This window comes from Schistocerca serialis, chromosome 1, assembly GCF_023864345.2.
Source record: "Schistocerca serialis cubense isolate TAMUIC-IGC-003099 chromosome 1, iqSchSeri2.2, whole genome shotgun sequence".
Classification (NCBI taxonomy): Eukaryota; Metazoa; Arthropoda; class Insecta; order Orthoptera; family Acrididae; genus Schistocerca; species Schistocerca serialis.
In genome coordinates, this window is record NC_064638.1 from 449,545,732 (window position 1) to 449,566,369 (window position 20,638).

General features: G+C 44.4%; 1 protein-coding gene across 1 annotated transcript in view; it reads right to left on the bottom strand.

Annotated features, from left to right (window-relative positions):
• LOC126482883 (mucin-19) overlaps positions 1-20,638 on the bottom strand; it is a 781,435-nt gene that overhangs the window by 137,026 nt on the left and 623,771 nt on the right. Inside the window, exon 4 of the mRNA XM_050106575.1 lies at positions 14,935-15,326. Within this exon, the coding sequence (XP_049962532.1) occupies positions 14,935-15,216 (282 nt within the window). The 5' untranslated portion in view covers positions 15,217-15,326. The remainder of the gene's footprint in view (positions 1-14,934; positions 15,327-20,638) is intronic.

The window sequence follows — 20,638 nt, forward strand, 5'->3', positions numbered from 1 at the left end:
ATAATCAACGTCACCGTGAAAATTACTTGTAACGGAGATGAGGATTCAAGCTAAAGAAAAGAATTTTCACCAGCAAGGTTACTCCTGATCTTGAACCAGTTTCATTTCGATGCCCCCTGCTCAAAATACATGGCGTGTCGCACACACAATAAACATAAACACACACACACACAAAACCAGAGCACTGCGCAGACCGGAGTGGCCGAGCGGTTCTAGGCGCTCCAGTCCGGAACCGCGCGGCCACTAAGATCGCAGGTTCGAATCCTGCCTCGGGTATGGCAGTGTGTGATGTCCTTAGGTTAGTTAGGTTTAAGTAGTTCTAAGTTCTAGGGGACTGATGACCTCAGAAGTTAAGTCCCATAGTGTTCAGAGTCATTCGGACTAGAGCACTGCGTCTTTGACAAATGGCTCTGAGTACTATGGGAATTAACTTCTGAGGTTATCAGTCCCCTAGAACTTAGAACTACTTAAACCTAACTAACCTAAGGACATCACACACAGCCACGCCCGAGGCAGGATTCGAACCTGCGACCGTAGCAACAGTGCGGTTCCCGACTGAAGCGCCAAGAACCTCTCGGTCACAGCGGCCGGTTGCGCAACGAGTCTGTAGTTGTTTAAGGATTAGAAGTTGAGATCGGGAGAGATGTCTTCTCACGATAAATAAACGGGAAATGGAGTCGTGAAACATAACCAGCACGCACAATAATTTATAGGTGACTGTATTACATTTATGATTAGATTCGTACTGAACCAACTTAAACAAACTTCTGATTCTCGGGAATAAAGTGTTTTTCAGTTGTGAATTACACCGGGTGTGTCTCCTAAGATTCGTCAGGCGCATTTTCTCTGGTGTTTCGGCAAATATTTGCAATTTCGTTTTTGAATTGTGTAGGTGGGTGGTTCAAATGGCTCTGAGCACGATGGGACTTAACTTCTGAGGTCATCAGTCCCCTAGAATTTAGAACTACTTAAACCTAACTAACCTAAGGACATCACACACACACATGCCCGAGGCAGGATTCGAACCTGCGACCGTAGCGCTCGAGCGGTTCCAGACTGTAGCACCTAGAACCGCTCGGCCACACAGGCCGGCTGTGTAGGTGAAGTCAGCCCAAACAATTAGTGCTCATCTCGTCTCTCATGCGATGCCCTGTGTCGCCGGAAAGCGTCGGTTTGCTTTCCTTTACAAACAACATTATTTTTAAAATGGAATTTTACGTGCTCATTCGAGGAGCGGTCCAAGGTCACTCGAGTCCAATATCTGCTTTATCGATGTGTATTAACAGGCACAGTTCGAGGCGCATGTCGCCGAAGTGGAGTCAAATCGAAAGACTTGCACCCGGCGAACGGTCTACCCGACGGGAGGACATAGTCATACGACAATTACATTTACAGCAGGCACAGTAAAACTTGAAGAATAATCAGACTCAGTAGCATGGCATGCTTGGCGGTTGCCGGCAGCACAGGTCAGGGCAGTGCTGTCGCTACTGGTGTATTGGTTATTCTTCGATTTTTCCTGTCCCTCTTAAAACGTATCAATAAAAGAAATATCGCACTAGACTAATCTGAGAGCGGTCTATTGAATGGGCACGTAAAACTCCGCTTTAAAAATAATTTTTTTGTAATGAGAAACAAACTGACGCTTTCCCGCAACTCTGGGCGTCGCATGAGAGACGTGATGAGGGCTAATTGTTTGGGCTGGCTCCACCTACACAATTGGAAATATTTGCCGAAACACGAGAGAAAATGCGCCTGACGAATCTTAGGGGTGATACTCTGTGTAAATATGAATGGGAAGGAGATAGTAAAGCGCGTTCAGTTGTTTGAAGACTAATAAACAAACTCAGTGGACATCGTCTTTTATCGCAGAGCATTCTTCTCAACAAAAGTTATTTTTTGTGTGGCAGTGAATTACAGACATGTGAAGGCAGTATGAAAACGGTTTCATCCTTTGCTGAGCGCAATTTAAGTTGTCTCCATTCGAAAGACCCATTTGCCTGCTAGTTAAATGAGCCAGTCTGTGGAAAAAGGAGGGACAATTACAGCGCACGCACGCGCACGCACAAACACACACACACACACACACACACACACACACACACACACACACACCTGGCGCACTGACACATACACCCTAGCTTAAAGCCGGCGGATGTGGCCTAGCGGTTCTAGGCGCTTCAGTCCGGAACCGCGCTGATGCTAGGGTCGCAGGTTCGAATACTGCCTCGGGCATGGATGTGTGTGCTGTCCTTAGGTTAGTTAGGTTTAAATAGTTCTAAGTCTAGGGGACTGATGACCTCAGATGTTAAGTCCCATAGTGCTTAGAGCCATTTGAACCTTGCTTAAACTTTTACAAGCCCTGATGCTATTCTGAATCCACATTATTCGGCTGCATAAAATGGTTGTGAACCAGAGTAATATTTAAATTGATGTTCAGATTTTTCTATCTTTTATTCTTCAACCAAGTGGTCACGGCTGGCCTCTGTAGAATTCTCGATTCTGTTCGGCCAAATTCCTTAGAGCTGAGGGAGTGTCAAGGAGAGACCAACTCGGATTATTTGGGAGGCAGTTAACAGCGTCAACATTTTCCTGACAACACCGGGGAACCTACCGAAATTCTTCGTTGACACCAGGCCGTTCGAGTCATTTTAAGCTTGTTACTGTCACAATATTGTTAAGGGAAATACAAACACACGCAGGAGAATAATTTTTGAATTTATAATTGGAACGTCAACGATCGTGTATCGTAATTTAACAAAAAGCAATCACATATGTGGTGTCTGTTCTTTCGGACATGTCCGAAATAACAGAAACCATTTTGATCCTGCAGCCATCATGAATCAAGACACAAAGGAATTACAGACATTAGCTGTCTGTGGGCATTGATTTATATCAATGGGGCTTCGACTCCATGCATTATCAATGGAGACACTAGACTAAGGATGGTCTATGTGCGACTGAAACAGATTACCATATCATAAAAATAAACATAGTTTGTGATATGGGCTGACTGTTTTTTGCTACATCCAGGAGATATCACGTCAATATTGTATAAAACCTGGTCTAGCGTTAATAATGGCCCCAATCTGGCGATGAACGATGTCCACAAGCTTCTTCAGGTTTGCCATAGCCACATGAAGCCACACACTGATGATTAGAGTGATTGCTATGTTTCATTTACTGTTCCAAATACTCCAAGGCATTTTTATGGGATTAAGATGGGTCACTTAGCAACCTTTTTAGGCGCGATGTAGTATCTTAGTGTCTGTCAAACCAGGAACGTTCCTGCGTGAAGTCCATTGAACACTTGTTTTCTCATCCCGTAAACTGAAGTACGCACAGGGTATCAATCATGAAGATGAAGAAGAAAGGGATCACTTGCTCAGCGAGAATGTCGAAATAATCGTTTTGATACTCGTTATTGGTAACCTGTATGAGTAGGGTGGAGTCATGGCATGAGAAACACACGTAAGACAGCACAGAACTACCTCTGGCCTGAAGTAGACCCATTCCACACTGCAGGTTAAACGCTTCATTGGCTCGCCGGTGCGCTCGACACCTAGTAGCATTAGACAGGAGGGAAAACAGCGATCGTTGGACCAATACGATAGTGAAATGTCGTACTGTCTCGTTTCCGCCTTATTAAAGACTTGTAGCTCTTTGCGCCACTGTGAATAACTGCCCTTTGCAAGGTAACCGACTGCAAATTTGCATTGCGTAGGGCTCCCTTGGCAATATTCGCTCGAAAACTGGTTTTGAGATGGACTTATATTCTCTGACAGCAAAAATTCCTTTGGGAATGAATCCACTGGACACTCCCTGTTTTTACGACCGTTATTCTTACGGCGTGTTACGTGCCTGTGATTGGTAGGACATTTCTTGTAGGCACGTTGGACAGGCCACGTTGATACATCAGTAATTCGATCAGCCTCATTCATGGGACGACGATGGGGCTTGTCCAAACAAGATTGCTCGTTTTTACCGTTCTGCTTCGTCTCCACGTCGAGCGTGGATCATACAGCCGACTGTCACTACGCACCACTTCATTGCCATGACTTACGTCACGGGTGTACACTGATATGATCGCCTGGCACCATTTATAAGCCATTTGTAGTGCTCCAAAATGACCAGTGTGCTTTTTTTTAACTAGGTGCCTATTATTTTACCCAGTGACTGTAAATCTCATCTCTCTCTCTCTCTCTTTCTGTGTGTGTGTGTGTGTGTGTGTGTGTGTGAGTGTGTGTGTGTGTGTGTGTGTGTGTGTGTGTGCGAGAGAGAGAGAGAGAGAGAGAGAGAGAGATTGGGTGCAGCAATAAAGTGATCTATTCGTCATGTATTGCAGTGTATCTGCATAGTTGGAGAAGGTATACGCTCATTTAACACTAAAACTTACATAATGAAGTGGCTTATATAAGTTGCGTTCTATAACGCTCCGATCGTCATAGTGGAACTTATGTGTGAACTGGAATTTTGCCACCATTCAAATAAATCTCTCTGCCCTGTCTTCTCATCATAATCATCATCACCATTACCATCATCATCACGTCATCATCGGTCCTAAGTCAAGTCTTCTCATGTAGCTCTCCATGCAGTTCTGTCATTTGCTACCCTCTTTGTTTTCTCGTAATTCTTTTCTATCCTTATACTATCCACCATTTGGTATTTCCTGCGTCCTCTTCTCTTTCTTCTTATTCTTCTTCTTCTTCTTCCACTCACCGTTCCTTCCATAGCATCCAATACTAAACAATCATTTCTCATTCAATGTTCAACCCAGTTGTGTTTCCTCTTCCTGATTTCTTTTAAAATTTCTCTCCCTTCTCCCACTCTCCTCAACAACACCTCATTTATCTACTCGTTTTGTATTTTCCATCCTGCTCCAAATCCCCGTTCCAGATGCTTCTATTCTTCTTTCTTTATCTTTCCTCAGTGTCCATGACTCAGCTCCTTATAATGCAACGCTAAGTATAGACCACTTCGGCCCTCTCTTCCTCAAATGCCTGTCTATGCACTCACATGGAACTCTCCTCCCCTTATTAAATGCCTGCTTGGTAATTACTATACGCGTTTTCACCTCCTTATGGCATCTGATGTATTCCTAAATTATGCTTCCCAGATATGTGAAAGCACTTACTTGTTCTGTATCTTCCTCTCCTTTCTTAATAGTTGTTGTTACCTTTTTCCCACTGATCGTCATACGTTTTGTCATTTTCTTATTAACTCTCATTCTAAATTCCTCACATATCTTATTTAATTCTCTTAACATACCAGTCATAGTTCTATCGCTCTTTCCCAGAAACAACATGTCATCTGCAAATCGAGTGCGTTCTATCCTCGCACCATCAACCTGCACTCCTCTTTCTCGTTTCAAACATTTCTGTGATATATGTTGCAAATATATGTTAAACAATATTAGGGAGAGACACCAGCTTTGCCTCACTCCTCTTCCGATTAAGCTTTCCTCAGTCATCTCATTCCCAATCTGTACTTGTATTTTATGTTGTAGGTATAGATCCTTAATCAGCCTTCTTCAGTTGACAGTATTCTTCCTTAGAATGTCTATTAATTTATTCTACTGTAATCTGTCAAAGGCTTTCTCTAAGTATTTGAAAACAGTATAAACTTATCTCTCCCTATCCACGTATCTCTCGCCTGTAATGATCAACAGTCCAATTGCATCTCTTGCACTTTTCTTCTTCCAAATCCAGATGTTCCTCTGCAATACATTTTTCCAGTCTTCCGTGACATCTTAGATTTATCACTCTCAGTAGAGTTTTTTGGCATGAGAAATCATGGTTCTAAAATCCTCACATTTCTTAGCATTGCTTTTCTTCTCAATCGCTATCATCCGACCAATCACCTTTTTCATATATCTTACTGCGGAGGTACAATAACCTAAAACGGTTTGCAAATTTATTAAAACGCAATACCATTTTCCACCATGACTGTATTGTAATTATTGGTTTGCGTGCTAATTACTCTACAAACCTAGCTGACGCAGCAGATATTAAATTTCTCACTCGTACACACACACACACACACACACACACACACACACACACACACACACACACACACACACAATATATATATATATATATATATATATATATATATATAGTCCACCCATGAAGCATATCGGTCTTAGTTGGAAATGTACTATAGGTTCCTATTGCCTCGTAGGTTTCACAGTCTTTTGAATATGGCAAAGTGATACGCACAATATACTCCTTATACTCCCAGCAATGGATATATTTCATCATAGTTAACTGTCAGTTATGTTGAAAAAAAAAAAAAGAAAAAGGAAAACTGTTTGCCCCTAGTCCTTTTGCTACGATTAACGTTCACAGCAAAAGCGATAAGAAGAGGGGTCAGACAGAATCATACATAGAAGCAATCTTCTACTTGACTATTAGAGGCATGCTATAGTAAACTTTTCAAGCACTAGTTTTACACTACCTTGCACTAGTGACATCTGTAGTATTTGTAGGTGTCTCTCTTAAAAGATAAAAACAACAGTTTCTTGAAAGTGCAGGCAGTGTACAATAACGGAATTTGTTGCATTATATTTTAAAATGAAGGAGCCCTCTGAAGTAACCAACAGACGAAGACGCCTTTTAGTCACCCTCTTGTCCGGCATGCTCTCAAGGTGCTCAGAATAGCAAGATCAAAGGGCACGCCGCCAACCCAATGATAACACCTTACCCAGAGAGGTCGCTGGAAAATAGCTGCAAAGCTTCATACGTCACCGGTAGACTCTGCAAGAGGCCACAACAAAACAGCACTAATTGAATTAATGCTAAATCGAGTACCACATAAAAATACTAACAGCTCGCTTTTTTCTAAATCGTCATCCTTTCGACAGTTGTTTTCAGACCGTTTCTTCCTGCCATGAGCTAACATTTTCATCCCTGCAGGCATACTGTACCTAACATGTCCGATAGTCTGTCCTACACATTTAATATTTCTATGTTTGAAAATATTTCTCGTCTGTTGCTCTTTCCATGATCAGCTTAATCATTCCTGGAAGACATAGCAGGAGTTTTACTGATCTCCTGCTTCTTTTCACCCCATTCTTCAGAGTACTTGGTGATTTTCTAAAACAATCCGCTCATTAAGTTTTTAACGTACACTGAAGACCCAAAGAAATTGGTACATCTGCGTAAAACACTACGTGATCAGACACCGCTAAAAGCATAAGTTTTTCATATTAGGTGCATTGTGCTGCCACCTCCTGCCAGGTAGTCTATATCAGCGACCTCAGTAGTCATTAGACGTCGTGAGAGAGCAGAAACGGGTGCGTGTCACTTGTGTCATACGTCTGTACGCGAGATTTCCACATTCCCTAACATCCCTAGGCCTACTGTCTCCGTTGTGATAGTGAAGTGGAAACGTGAAGGGACACGTACAGCACAAAAGCGTATAGGCCGACCTTGTCTGTTGACTGACAGAGACCGCCGACAGTTGAAGACGGTCGTAATGTGTAATAGGCAGACATCTATCCACATCACATAGGAATTCCAAATTGCATCAGGATCCATTGCAAATACTATGACAGTTAGGCGGGAGGTGAGAAAAGTTGGATTTCATGGTCGAGCAGCTGCTCATAAGCCAACCATCACGCCGATAAATGCTAAACAATGCCTCGCTTGGTGCAAGGAGCGTAAACATTGGACGACTGAACAGTGGGAAAACGATGTGTGGAGTGACGAATCACGATATACAATGTGGCGATCCGATGGCAGGGTGTGGATTTGGCGAATGTCCGGTGAACGTCATCTGCCAGCGTGTGTAGTGCCAAAAGTAAAATTCGGAGGCAGTGGTGTTGTGACGCGGTCGTGTTTCATGGAGGGGGCTTGCACCCCTTGTCATTTTGCGTGGCACTATCACAGCACAGGCTTATATTGATGTCTTAAACACCTTCTTGCTTCCCACTATTGAAGAGAAATTCGGGGATGGCGATTGCAACCTTCAACACGTACGAGCACCTGTTCATAATGCACGGCCTGTGGCGGAGTGATTACACGACAATAACATCCCTGCAATGGACTGGCCTGCGTAGAGTCCTGACCTGAATTCTATAGAACTCCTTTGGGATGTTTTGGAGAGCCGACTTCGTGCCAGGCCTCACCGACCGACATCGATACCTCTCCTCAGTGCAGTACTCCGTGAAGAATGGGCTGCCATTCCTCCACAAACCTCCCAGCACCTGACTGGACGTATGCCTGCGAGAGCGGAAGCTGTCATCAAGACTAAGGATGGGCCAACACCATACTGAATTCCAGCGTTACCGATGGAGGGCGCCACGAACTTGCAAGTCATTTTCAGCCAGATGTCCGGATACTTTTGATCACATAGTGTGTCGTGTAGGGCCCTGCGAGCACGCGTAAGTGCCGCAACACGACGTGCCATTGACTCGACTAACGTCTGAAGTAGAGCTGGAGGAAACTGACACTATGAATCCTGCAAGGCTATCCATAAATCCGTCCTTTCGCCTTGGAAGCGTTGCAATTCCTGTTTGTTTGATTCCTAAATGATTTATAATGCTGTGTTCTTGTATTTCCGTAACCATTTTTGTATTTCCCCCTTCGTCGATCAATTGAAGTATTTCTTCTGTTACCCATGGTTTCTTCGCAGTTACCTCCGTTTTACCTATGTTTGTCTGCCCAACATCTGTTATCGCCTTTTCTTGATATGTTCACTCCTCTTCAAATGTCCACACTGATTTTTGCGGACGATTCTTTTCAACTTCAGTCTACTCTTTATGATTACTGAATTGTGTGCTGAGACTGCACCTGACTTCGGAATCTCTCTCTGACCATGATGTAATTCATCTGGAACCTTCATGTGTGTCTCTCGGTGTCCTCTAAGTACACCTTCTCCTCTTGTTATTCTTAAACAGATTAATCGCTATTACCATCTGAAATTAGTCCTTCTCTTCTGTCATTCCTACGACCAAACACATAGTCTTCCGTAACCCGTCTTGTATATCTTCGTCTACAACGGCGTTCTAATCCCTCACGATTATTAGATTTTCACCTCTGTAAATACTGAAGTAGCCGTCCAGTATTCTCTGTCCTTTCTCTCTCTCTTCATCTTCTGCTTGCGAAGTATACCTATGCTATCGATGACGTCATTGATTTGCTGTCGAATCTGATGAGAACTAGCCAATCACTTAACTATTCACAGTAGCGCACTCTCTGCCCTACTTTCCTATTCATAACGAATCCTACTCCCTGTTATAATGTTTTCTGCTGCTTTTGATATTATCCTATATTCGTGTGACCAGAAATCCCTATCTTCTTTCCATTTTGCTTCACAGACACGCACGATATCTAAACTTAGCCTTTGCATTTCCCCTTTACGTATTTTCTAGCTTTTCTAGTACGTTCAATCTTCTGACATTTCATGCTGCTACTCGTTGCATGTTATTCCTTGGTTGGTTATTCCATGTTTTTCTCATGGTAACATCCCCTTTGCAGTCCCCTCCCGGAGATACGGATGGGGACTAATCCGGAATCTTCTGGCAATGGAGATATCGTTATGAAACTTTTTTTATTACGGGCCACATCTGCAGTGGATACACATTATGTGTCTTTAATGTCATGGTTTCCATTGCCTTCTGCATCCTCATGCCGCTGATGATCTTTGGTGTTTTAGAGGCAGTTTCCCACCCCAAGGCAAGAGTGTTCCTGAACCTTTGTCCGCTCTGCCGCTCTTTTTAACAAGGCCGTTGGCAGAACGGGAGTGACTTCTTATGCAGAAAGTTTTCGGTCGCCATTGCTCATAATTTTTATTCATAATTTAAGCAGAGGTTGGGTTCCAGCCCGGGACTCGAGACTTTTGATTACTTTTCAAATACGCTGATCCTAGACCACGGGAACATAGAACACACAGAATTATCAATATTTACCATGTCGTCTGAATAGGGCTACTATGTGACGGAATTGTGAAGGCGGCGTAAAACAGAGAATCCCAGTCGTTGCTGGAAATGCTGAAAATTACTCTTCGTGTTTTACTGTCGCAGTCAATAAATGTCCTTGAACTGAATATCACATCAGACTAATTGAAGGCGTTCTAGCGATTGGACACTTCAACAACTGTAACACGACCGGCACCGATCACTTTACGATTCTGTATCAGTTCAGTTGCATTTTTTAATAATTGAAAACGTGCAGGACAGAATGTTGGGACGTGGCTGAAAGGTTCTCGTGAAAGGAGGCGGATTGCGGACAACAAGTGTTGTCGAGTTGTGGTAGACAAAGTTCATTTCAGACATAGGTAGCAGTCTTGGGAGATTCGAAGAGCCCGTTCGCCGCATTCTGAAGCAGCGATTTTCTGATGCTAGTCGGTACGTGTGGTCGCAAGGTTGTTTGATAGCTCCTCTCTCTCCATGCAGTGCTGTGTATTGAGCCCCCCACCCCCTACAAGAGACTTTGTGTGCTACATCTACATACAGTGAAAGAACGTTCAGACTCAGTAACAACTTAACAAATTGTTAATACGTATTTGTACGCGATGTCAGATAAATTTTTGCAACGTTCCCCTCAATTAAGTTTTGAAGAACATTCACGATTGTCACATTGGCTGCAAGCAAACTGTCGCCCCTTCAACGGAGTTTTCGTTGAGAGGGGAGAACATTGAATCCTTTTCATTCGCTTCCTGGCTTTAGCTCCGCGCTCACCGTGGAGTTGGTAGATTTAAGTGTAGCCTTTGTTAAAAGACGGCATGCAGTTATCTCCCAGGAAATTTCAGATCAGAGCTCACTCGGCTGTAGAGTGAAAGTTTAATATGAAGTATGGGCTGTTATTTTTCTGACGGTTTTCTGGGCCGACATCTGCCGTAAACTTCGTAGTTTTAAGCTGCAGGGCAGAGAGCAACAACTGAATCATGCGTAGAGGGCTACGAGATGGCTTCCAGAAGAGGGGCCTTAGTTCGTGACTCATCTCAGTAGTAAGTTACGGCGCGCCCGCCATACAAAGGATGCTGTGGCGTATGTAACGCATCCCCACCGGAAGTAGCGTACTGGGTGTCACATGTGGGTGCGTCACGAGAGGTGCTTTCTCCCCGTCATGCCTCGTCCAGCGCACATCCCCGTACCTCAGTACCGTCGGGTGTGATGTGACCTTTGGTAAAACAGCGAGTACATTTCTCCGGAATAATCAGGCCCAGCAATTGCAAAGGCGCTGCACAGTTATGCATTGTAATATTCAGAAGCTGTGCACGTTCTCTCTACTGTTTGAACTAAATTAAATTTTATAGATCTGTTACTCAAGGGACGATGGCCGTCTTTCAATGTCCGTTTCATCTAACGATTAATTCTCCACTGGGTGAAATTATTGGAGGGTTTTACGCGCAGCACACAGTCCTCCCGCTCGTGAATTTTTGTTTCGAAACCGAAGTCGCTATTTCTTCTTCTCAGTTGTCTCCATGAGAAAGTTTGTGGATAGTTTCGCAGATCCCCATGTCGTTCATATGACAATAAGGTAGACTAACCGCTTCTGTAAGTCGCATAAATCTATTATTAAACTCCCATCAAAACTCTTATCAAACATTATACATTACAGAACCGTAAAACGCTCCTGCTTTTAGTAGATTCACTACCGACAGGAGACTGTACTAAAGGACAACTTATGTTTATGTTGAGCAGCACATGGCGTCTAGTTACATGAATCAAGGACTAAAGGAAGTGATCGTTTCGAAAAAGCAATAAACAATATCACTAACTAAGTTAGCAGGCGACATAGCCACTCTGGTCGAAAATAGCGACGACCGCGTCGTAGGAGAATGGCTGAAGGAAATAGAAAGGAAAACAATGACCTGCTAAACTTAACAGTTCAATGGTAGAGAGCAGGAATGAAAGAATTACACTATCCAGGGTCTTAAGTAAGGAAATAGATTGGAATAAGAAACTTCCTGGCAGATTGAAACTGTGCGCTGGACCGAGACTCGAACTCAGGACCTTTGCCTTTCGCGGGAAAGTGCTCTACCAACTGAGCTACACAAGCACGACTCACGCCCCGTTCTCACAGCTTTACTTCTGCCAGTTGGTAGAGCACTTGCCCGCGAAAGGCAAAGGTCCCGAGTTCGAGTCTCGGTCCGGCACACAGTTTTCATCTGCCAGGAAGTTTCTATCATCGCACACTCCGCTGTAGAGTGAAAATTTCGTTCTAGATTGGAATAGTCGGAGAGGGCTTTCTTTAACTTAACAGTCAGCTATCGTCAGGAATACTGATGTCGATGTGAACAATATGTTTTTGGAACATGACGTCTACATCGAATAACAATCCGTCGGAAAACCAAAGAAGGAGAAATTGCCATTAGCTGAAATGCTACGCTACAGAAAGATGTTCCAAAATAGCCTTTGCAGCTCTGATCAAGCCTATTTCAGAAATGGGGTAGTAAAAAGGTCCGGTTTGCGACAGGAGATGACATAGACCAAATCTATCACTCAGGCAAAGTGTAACTTCCAGATACGTTACAGAAGCACACTATCACTATCGCGACCGATCTTCACACAGTGGTGCCCGACGTTCAAAGAATCCGGAAGCGACATGAAGAGGACAAGTTCTGAACGAAAAAAAAATGGCTCTGAGCACTATGGGACTTAACTGCTGTGGTCATCAGTCCCCTAGAACTTAGAACTACTTAAACCTAACTAACCTAAGGACATCACACACATCCATGCCCGAGGCAGGATTCGAACCTGCGACCGTAGCGGTCGTGCGGTTCCAGACTGTAGCGCCTTTAACCGCTCGGCCACTCCGGCCGGCAAGTTCTGAACGTCCAGGCACAAGTGATGCTGCAGGAATTTAGCCAGAGACCAACCAAATCAGTTCGTCAATCGTCTCGATAGCTTCAGTTATCACCAACCACGGAGCACAGGGTGCCACACATGAGAACAGAGCTTTAAGCATACAGAGTGAAGCAGCTGCGTGCCAAAACGTAAAGCATTTACAAATGAGACACTGAGTCGCATCGATGATGGGCTAGTCCATCTGAAAAAGGTGAAGGTCACGGACTAAGCTTGTTTTCTTGTGTCCAAACCTACACACTGTGAGCATATGTGACTCCGAGAACCCTCTGTTTAGCATGGAAACTGTGCGGGGCAGCGTAAAGGTAATCGTGTGGTGTAGTAGTCTGCTTCATGAACACGCGGTGAGACCGTTCTTCTTAGCTGGTGTGGCACTAACCTCGGCTCTTTATATAATGAAACAGTTTTCATTTCCACATGCTGGGGAACCGCAGCCTGACATCATGCTGCAGCAGGATGGCGCACCTCCACACTGCGTCTCGATCCGATCGTTAGAAGGGCTTTAGACGATGCATTCCCAGTTTGGATTGACAGAGGTGGACTCATTTTCAGGCCCCCAAGATTTCCACGCAAAACACCGGTACATTTTTTTTTTCTTTGGGACTTTGTGAAGTATAATAACTACCGCATGCCGGTGGAGGACCTGCAAGAACTGCGAGCTCGATTACAACAGCAATTAAATTTGTTACTGAGAACATGCTAGGCCGGACATGGGAGGAATTCGAATATCGCTTAGATATCCTGCGCTGCACTGAACTCTGTTCCGGTCGATCTTTAGGAGTGTGGGAACATTACGCTGAAACCTGCACCCTTCTGCTGTCCCCATTTCTGAAATGTACGTGATAAAATTTTGGAAAAATCATTTTGGAAAACCCTTTATAAAATATGAAATTAAAGAGTACTACTGGAAGAAGTGAGAAGTCTATGGAAATGCGAGCAAGAGAAAGGACAGAGAGGAGGTAATTTGCTGGAAGGAGATGTAGAGGGGGTAGGCGCAGATACCTATAAAAATAAGAATATACTATCTGATCAAAAGTATGCGGACACCGCTATGTAATGCGGAGCGACAATCAGATGTCACAAAAGGCAGGGAGTATTGTGTTGTCAGTAGAGAAGCAGTAACTGAAGAAGGGGTCGGGCAGGTTCTTCAAACATTGGCAAATCATTGGATTTCATCTGAGTAAAAAATGCATCTGAGACACTTCAACTTCCCTAAAGCTAGCCAAGCCGACTGCCGGTGGTGTGACTGTGAAGCAGAAATGAGAAGGAAAACTGCCCTTAAAGCAAGACCTGACAGACCTAATGTGCTGACAGACAGGGACTACAGAGCACTGCGGAGGCTGGTTAAAAAAGGTGGCACGAAATGAGCAGAAGGAATCATTCGTGCTACCAGCCGTCCGGCTAGCATAATGACTGTGCGTAGTGAGTAGAAAAGAATGAGTTAAAATTGTCGATCAGTTCCTCACAAGCCACACAAAATGTAGTCAGTTCTAAGTGGCGCTTGAGGTTATGTAAAGAACGGAGCCACTGAACATCTGATGACTGGAAATGAGTGATTTGGAGTGATGACTCACGCTAAGCCCTGTGACAATCCGACGGGGTTGTTTGCGTTTGACGAATGCTTGGAGAACGTTACCTGCCATCGTGTGTAGTGCTAACAGTGAATTACGAAGCAGATGGTGTTTTTCGTGGTTAGGGGATGGTTCCCTTACTGCGTTTAAGAGAACGCATAATACGGAAGGATATTAACACATTTCACAATTTTGTGTACTGCATACAGCAGAGGACCAGCTCGGAGACGGTGGTTGATTTTATCAGCGTGACGATGCACCCTGAACCCAATGGAACACATCTGAAAGAGTTAGAACATCAAATTCGTTCCACACCTCAGCGTCCAGCATCAATGCCTTCTCCGGTTTCTGGTTTTGAGGAACAGTTGCCATTTCTTCACATACATGCAGACACGTCCTTAAAAGTATCCGCAGCAGAGATCAAGTCGTCATAAATGCGATGGGTGCATACACGGTGGGGGATCACACAACAGCCTGAACCTACATCACCCCAAAGCGAGTAGTATGCTCTTGGAAGAGTGTCAGTAATATTTTGTCGGGCGCAGTACAGACCTGGGCGGCGGCTTCGCGGTCCCTGCGCGCCCGGCCCGGGCTGCTGGGGGAGTTGCCCGCGGAGCCTAGAGGTCGGCCGCCCCTGCCGCCCCCGGGTCCCGCCCCCGACGCCTTTCCGCCACCGAACGCCTTAGCGCCGCGGCCCGCAGCTGCCGCCGCCGACCCCGCCTGTTGTTGTTGATGTTGCTGCTGCTGTTGTTGTTGCTGCTGCTGCTGCTGTTGTTTCTTCCGCGGTCGCACGATGTGCGACTCCATCCACGACCGGAACTTGAGCCCGAACATTGGTGCGGGCTGTCTGCGACCTGGCGGACTGCCTCGCTCACTGGTCGTCGTCTACCTGGGCTCGGCGAAAGACGGCCGCGCCGTCTGCAGTGGCCAGTGCGAGGAACCGCCTGAAAACCACAATTATCACGTCTTTAGTGTTAGTGGGACACAAAGAAACACAAGGTGCTGCTACGGGGCGTGTAAGACAGTACTGCAGTCTCTTGTTTACAGTGTATCATTACAGCGAAAACTGTCTCCAATGAAGAAACGCAAAGCGTTAAAGATTCCAGTAAACACGAGTCTACAAACGAACCGTCTGAGAGGTACTCGTAAATGTGTCGTTACGAGTCACCACTGATTTCAGCATGAAATATTGTCCTGGTTAGTACAGATTTATTTGAAACGTAAACTTTTCAAATATGTTTCGGTCTAACTGGTATCAAATATTATCCATGGCCTACCTTACGAAGGCATACAATACTCCTACACAACGTTGAATGTGCGAACTTTTTGTACATTTCTATCTGTGCAAGGAAGTGTTCCACGTACTGTCCTGGAATTTGGATGTAATATTGCTCTCGTCTCAGCAATGAGCTACCAATTCTTTCAATCCATCTCGTAAATCTTGACAACAAACATATCCCTGCTCCAGTTATTCAATCGTATCAAGCAGAGCAGTGTACACTTCACTTCTGCGATGACTAGAGAAAAATCCAGGGGAATGAGGTGAATTGATCTTTGAGGTCAAGGCAAAGGTGCTGCTTTACTTCAAGGGTTACACTGGTTTTTCTTTGTTTTTGTTTTTATAAATCTTATGGTACTGCTAAGGTCATCAGTCCCTAAGCTTACACACTACTTAACCTAAATTATCCTAAGGACAAATACACACACCCTTGCCCGAGGGAGGACTCGAACCTCCGCCGGCATCAGCCGCACAGTCCATGACTGCAGTGCTAATCCCGCGCGGCAAGGGTTATAACGTCTCCCTATATGTCTTTAACTAGTGGCGAAATAATGTGCCTTTGGTCTGTATTCGTTTTCGGTCAGATGGATAGCTGCCTTCTGTAAAAAAAAAAAAAAAAAAACACTGAGTGAATGCGTCAACGATGAACTTGAACAAGCGTCATGGGACGTCCAGCCCGAGCAAATACAACGATCAATAAGGAACAAAACGAGATTTATATATAAAAGAAGGAGGAGGAGGAGGAAGAGAAGAAGAAGAAGAAGAAGAAGAATCCGAAAACGTTTATACACTGCTTCAGGTATTCTGGGAGGCGCGCCGGCTGCGGATCGAATCCGACCGGTAGATTAACGATGAGGGCCGGTGTGCCGGCCAGCCAGGATTTGGCTTTTAGGTGGTTTCCCACATTCGACTTAGTGAATATCGGGCTGGTATACACGTCCTGCCTCAGTTATACGATTCGCAAATTTCTCGAAAATTTTCTCATACTTTCACATGTAAGAACACTAGACGGAGGCAGATGGGATACAATTCCGTGCTGGGGCGGATTGAGGGGAGGGGGTGATAACAGGAAGGACATCTGGCCACCCTCTACCATTAACAATGCCAAATCCACCCAAACATGTCGACCCTGTGAAGATACGGGATAATGCTAGAAAAAACAGAAAGACGATTAGATGGACCTTTAACACAAAAATTGCAACGGCCTTGCCGCAGTGGATCCACCGGTTCCCGTGAGATCACCGAAGTTAAGCGCTGTCGGGTGTGGCCGGCACTTGGATGGGTCACCATCCAGGTCGCCATGTGCTGCTGCCATTTTTCTGGGTGCTCTCAGCCTTGTGATGCCAATTGAGGAGCTACTCGACCGAATAGTTTCGGCTCCGGTCAAAGAAAACCATCGTAACGACCGGGAGAGCGGTGTGCTGACCACACGCCCCTCCTATCCGCATCCTCAGCTGAGGATGACACGGCGGTCGGATAGTCCCGATGGGCCACTTGTGGCCTGAAGACGGAGTGCTTAACAAAAAAATTAGCACTTGGAATTCATTTGCTCTAACTATAAAAATATTTCATATCGATGTCGGTGACGTTTCGAATTCGGAATTATGTACAAAGGGCTCGTTTGCTGATCCATGTTTACTGGAAAGTTGACTCAGTAACACACTCTAGATCACAATACATTTATTTTTAGGACACAAAGCGATTACAGGCATTGGCTGCGAGTCAGCGTTGGTTTAAATCAATGGGTAAAGTTGAAAATTTGTTCCGGATCAGGATTCGTACCTGAGTCTCCTGTTTGGTAGGAATGTACGGTAATCAATGCGCAATCCAGACACAGTACATCTACATCGATATGGATACTCTGCAAAGCACATTTAAGTGCCTGGCAGAGGTTTCATCGAACCACCTTCACAGTTCTCTATTATCCCAATGTCGTATAGCGCGGAAAGAACGAACACCTATGTCTTTCTGTACGAGTTCTTATTTCCCTTATTTTATCGTGGTGATCGTTCCTCCCTATGTAGGTCGGTGTCAGCCAAATATTTTCGCATTCGAAGGAGAAAGTTGGTGATTGGAATGTAGTGAGAAGATACCGTCGCAACGAAAAACGCCATTCTTTTAATGGTGTCCAGCCCAAATCCTGTATCATTTCAGTGACACTCTCTCCCATATTTCGCGATAATACAAAACGTGCTGCCGTTCTTTGAACTTTTTCGGTGTACTCCGTCAGTCCTATCTGGTAAGGATCCCACACCGCGCAGCAGTATTCTAAAAGAGGACGGACAAGCGTAGTGTAGGCAGTCTCCTTAGTAGATCTGTTACATTTTCTACGTGTTCTGCCAATAAAACGCAGTCTTTGGTTAACCTTCCCCACAACATTTTCTATGTGTTCCTTCAAATTAAAATTGTTCGTAATTGTAATTCCTAGGTATTTAGTTGAATTTACGGCCTTTATATTTGACTGATTTATAGTGAAACCGAAGTTTAACGAATTACTTTTAGCACTCATGTGAATGACGTCACACTTTTCGTTGTTTATGGTCAACTGGCAATTTTCGCACCATTCAGGTACCTTTTATGAATCGTTTCGCAATTTGTTTTGATCTTCTGATGTCTTTATTAGTCGATAAACGACAGCGTCATCTGCAAACAACCTAAGACGGCTCTTCAGATTGTCTCACAAATCGTTTGTATATGTGCAGGGAGGAGACCCCCCCCCCCCAAAAAGGGATCATTGCCGATAAAATTTTATTAAATAATTTTTCCATTCATAATGTACGGCCGTAACCGGCTTGGGCATACTGTGGCTGAAGGTGCTGGCCGGAAGACCCTGGTCGGCACATTCCTGCCACATGCTCCTCGGTCAGACTCTAGTCCCACGGGTTGGTTGCGCTGACGAGGGTACGCTACTAGCAAGGCGCGTTGGCGGAATCAACCTTCCAATCAGAGACTAGTCGTGTGATCGCTTGGGGACGCGGCCGGGAGTGGCGAGGGCGGCTTGGAAACAGCTCCGCGCCCTCTTAACTTCAGACCTCGGCCCCGAGTAGTCGTTCCTCTAGCCTCTGCCTCTCTCCTCAAACCTCCTGATGAACAGACGGCAACCCCTCTTGGGGCTGCTCAGCCCTACGTAGGCACTCACGTACCATCGTTAGATGAATAAACAGGGTCCATTCCAGTTTGATTACTTTTAATTATCACAACGCCCACTGCTCCTGACCTCTATTCTGACGAACATACAGGTAAGGAACAGGAAAGGGCCTAAAACACCAACTTTAGGGTAGGACTAACACGCCCAACATCAGACCCAAATTCCAAACTTATCCACACACTACCAAGGTAGTGCCAATTGTCCGTTGTTCTCATTAATCGCGGCATTTCGTCGTTTCCCGTAAGAGTTCGAGCCTGTTGTGCACCTGCACTGAAGAGATCATTTGCAGTCCTCGCCATGTCCGAAAGAACACACACCATATATGTGTAACTAAGGCGAGGACGTCCAATTATCTTTTCAGTGCAGATGCACACCCGGCTCGAACTTTTACGGAAGTAGACGAAATGCCGCAAGTAACGAGGATAATGGATGAGGGGCACTATGTTAGTAGTGTGTGGATAAGTTCGGAATTTGCGTCTGATGGGAGGTGTGGTAGGGTAACCCGTGGAGTTGAAACGAGTAATGTGTCCGGATAGCACATTGGTCAGCGCGTCTGCCTAGCAATCAGCGGACCCAGGTTCGATTATCAGTATGGCACAAATTCTCAGCAATTGATTTAAATGAATGCCCTTTCGCAGACTGCGTCTGTAATTCCTTTGTTTATCAATGCATAGTGGCTGCTGGATCAAAACTGTGTCTGTCCTTTCCGACATATCAGAGAGAACTGACATCACATATAAATATTTTTTGATGATTAGTTTCAGTTATCTAAAAGCTGTAAGGTTTGTAACTAAAAAAACTTTACTGATCCGTGGTATACCACAATTAGCATGAAACGTAAAAATTTTACTCGCTGCGTTCCCCAGCAACCCCTGTGCAATAGATAGACTGATCTCCGCTTGGAAAACTAAATACGTGTTTCCCCTTTTCTGAATAAATCATCAACAACATTTCTCAATAAGAAACTGAAATCACTAAATCTACGCTTATAACGCCGATTATGGGTATTTTTATAAATAATAACTCTGCTACAGTAATGATTTTAAGCATTTTACCTCATTTTTTATTATTTACACTTTGCCGCCTTTCTTTGTACATGCGCGTACGCATTCTTTACAGTACCCAAGCTCTGAATTCAGAGCGCCAGTCTTTTCCGACTTTTTATTGTAGTATGGAGGCCACTACGAGAGAGGAGGAGAGGGAGGGAGGGAGACACAGACCCACAGACAGACACAGAGAGATTACCTTTTCAAAACAGCCACGGAAACTTCTTTCCTACATGTCTCTATTCTGTTTACTTTTAAGCCGAAGATGCATTTCGGAGTAACGTTACTTTTTTTGATCACACGGAGAATCGTTCTGTAATGTGGAATGAGACAAAGGATGTATTTTTAATTTAAGTACAAAATGGTGGAATGATATTACATGCTGTATTGCAGTGCTAATTCTAATTGTGAATTAACCCAAAACATTAAATTTGAGAGTATCTGTGAAGATACTTTTCAGTGGAATAGAAGGAGTTGCCTAACAGAAAGTTGTTTTAATTCAGTATCACTACGTTACACATTTAATGAGCTCTAGGAGGTAGCTGGGTACATGGGTATCCATGTATCCGACTTCTTTATTTACTAATACACACCTCTTGAGCTCCTTACAGAGGTGTTTTTTGTCCTAGTGTTACATTCACGTTATTCACTATTTTTTGTGAAAAGAGAATACTGGTAGGCGCAATACCAAGAGCCATTAATGAATATTTGTATTGTGCAGTAGTTGTAAAACATCCACTTTTTTGACGAGGTATTTGCAAGGTATTCTTTAATTAAAACCAA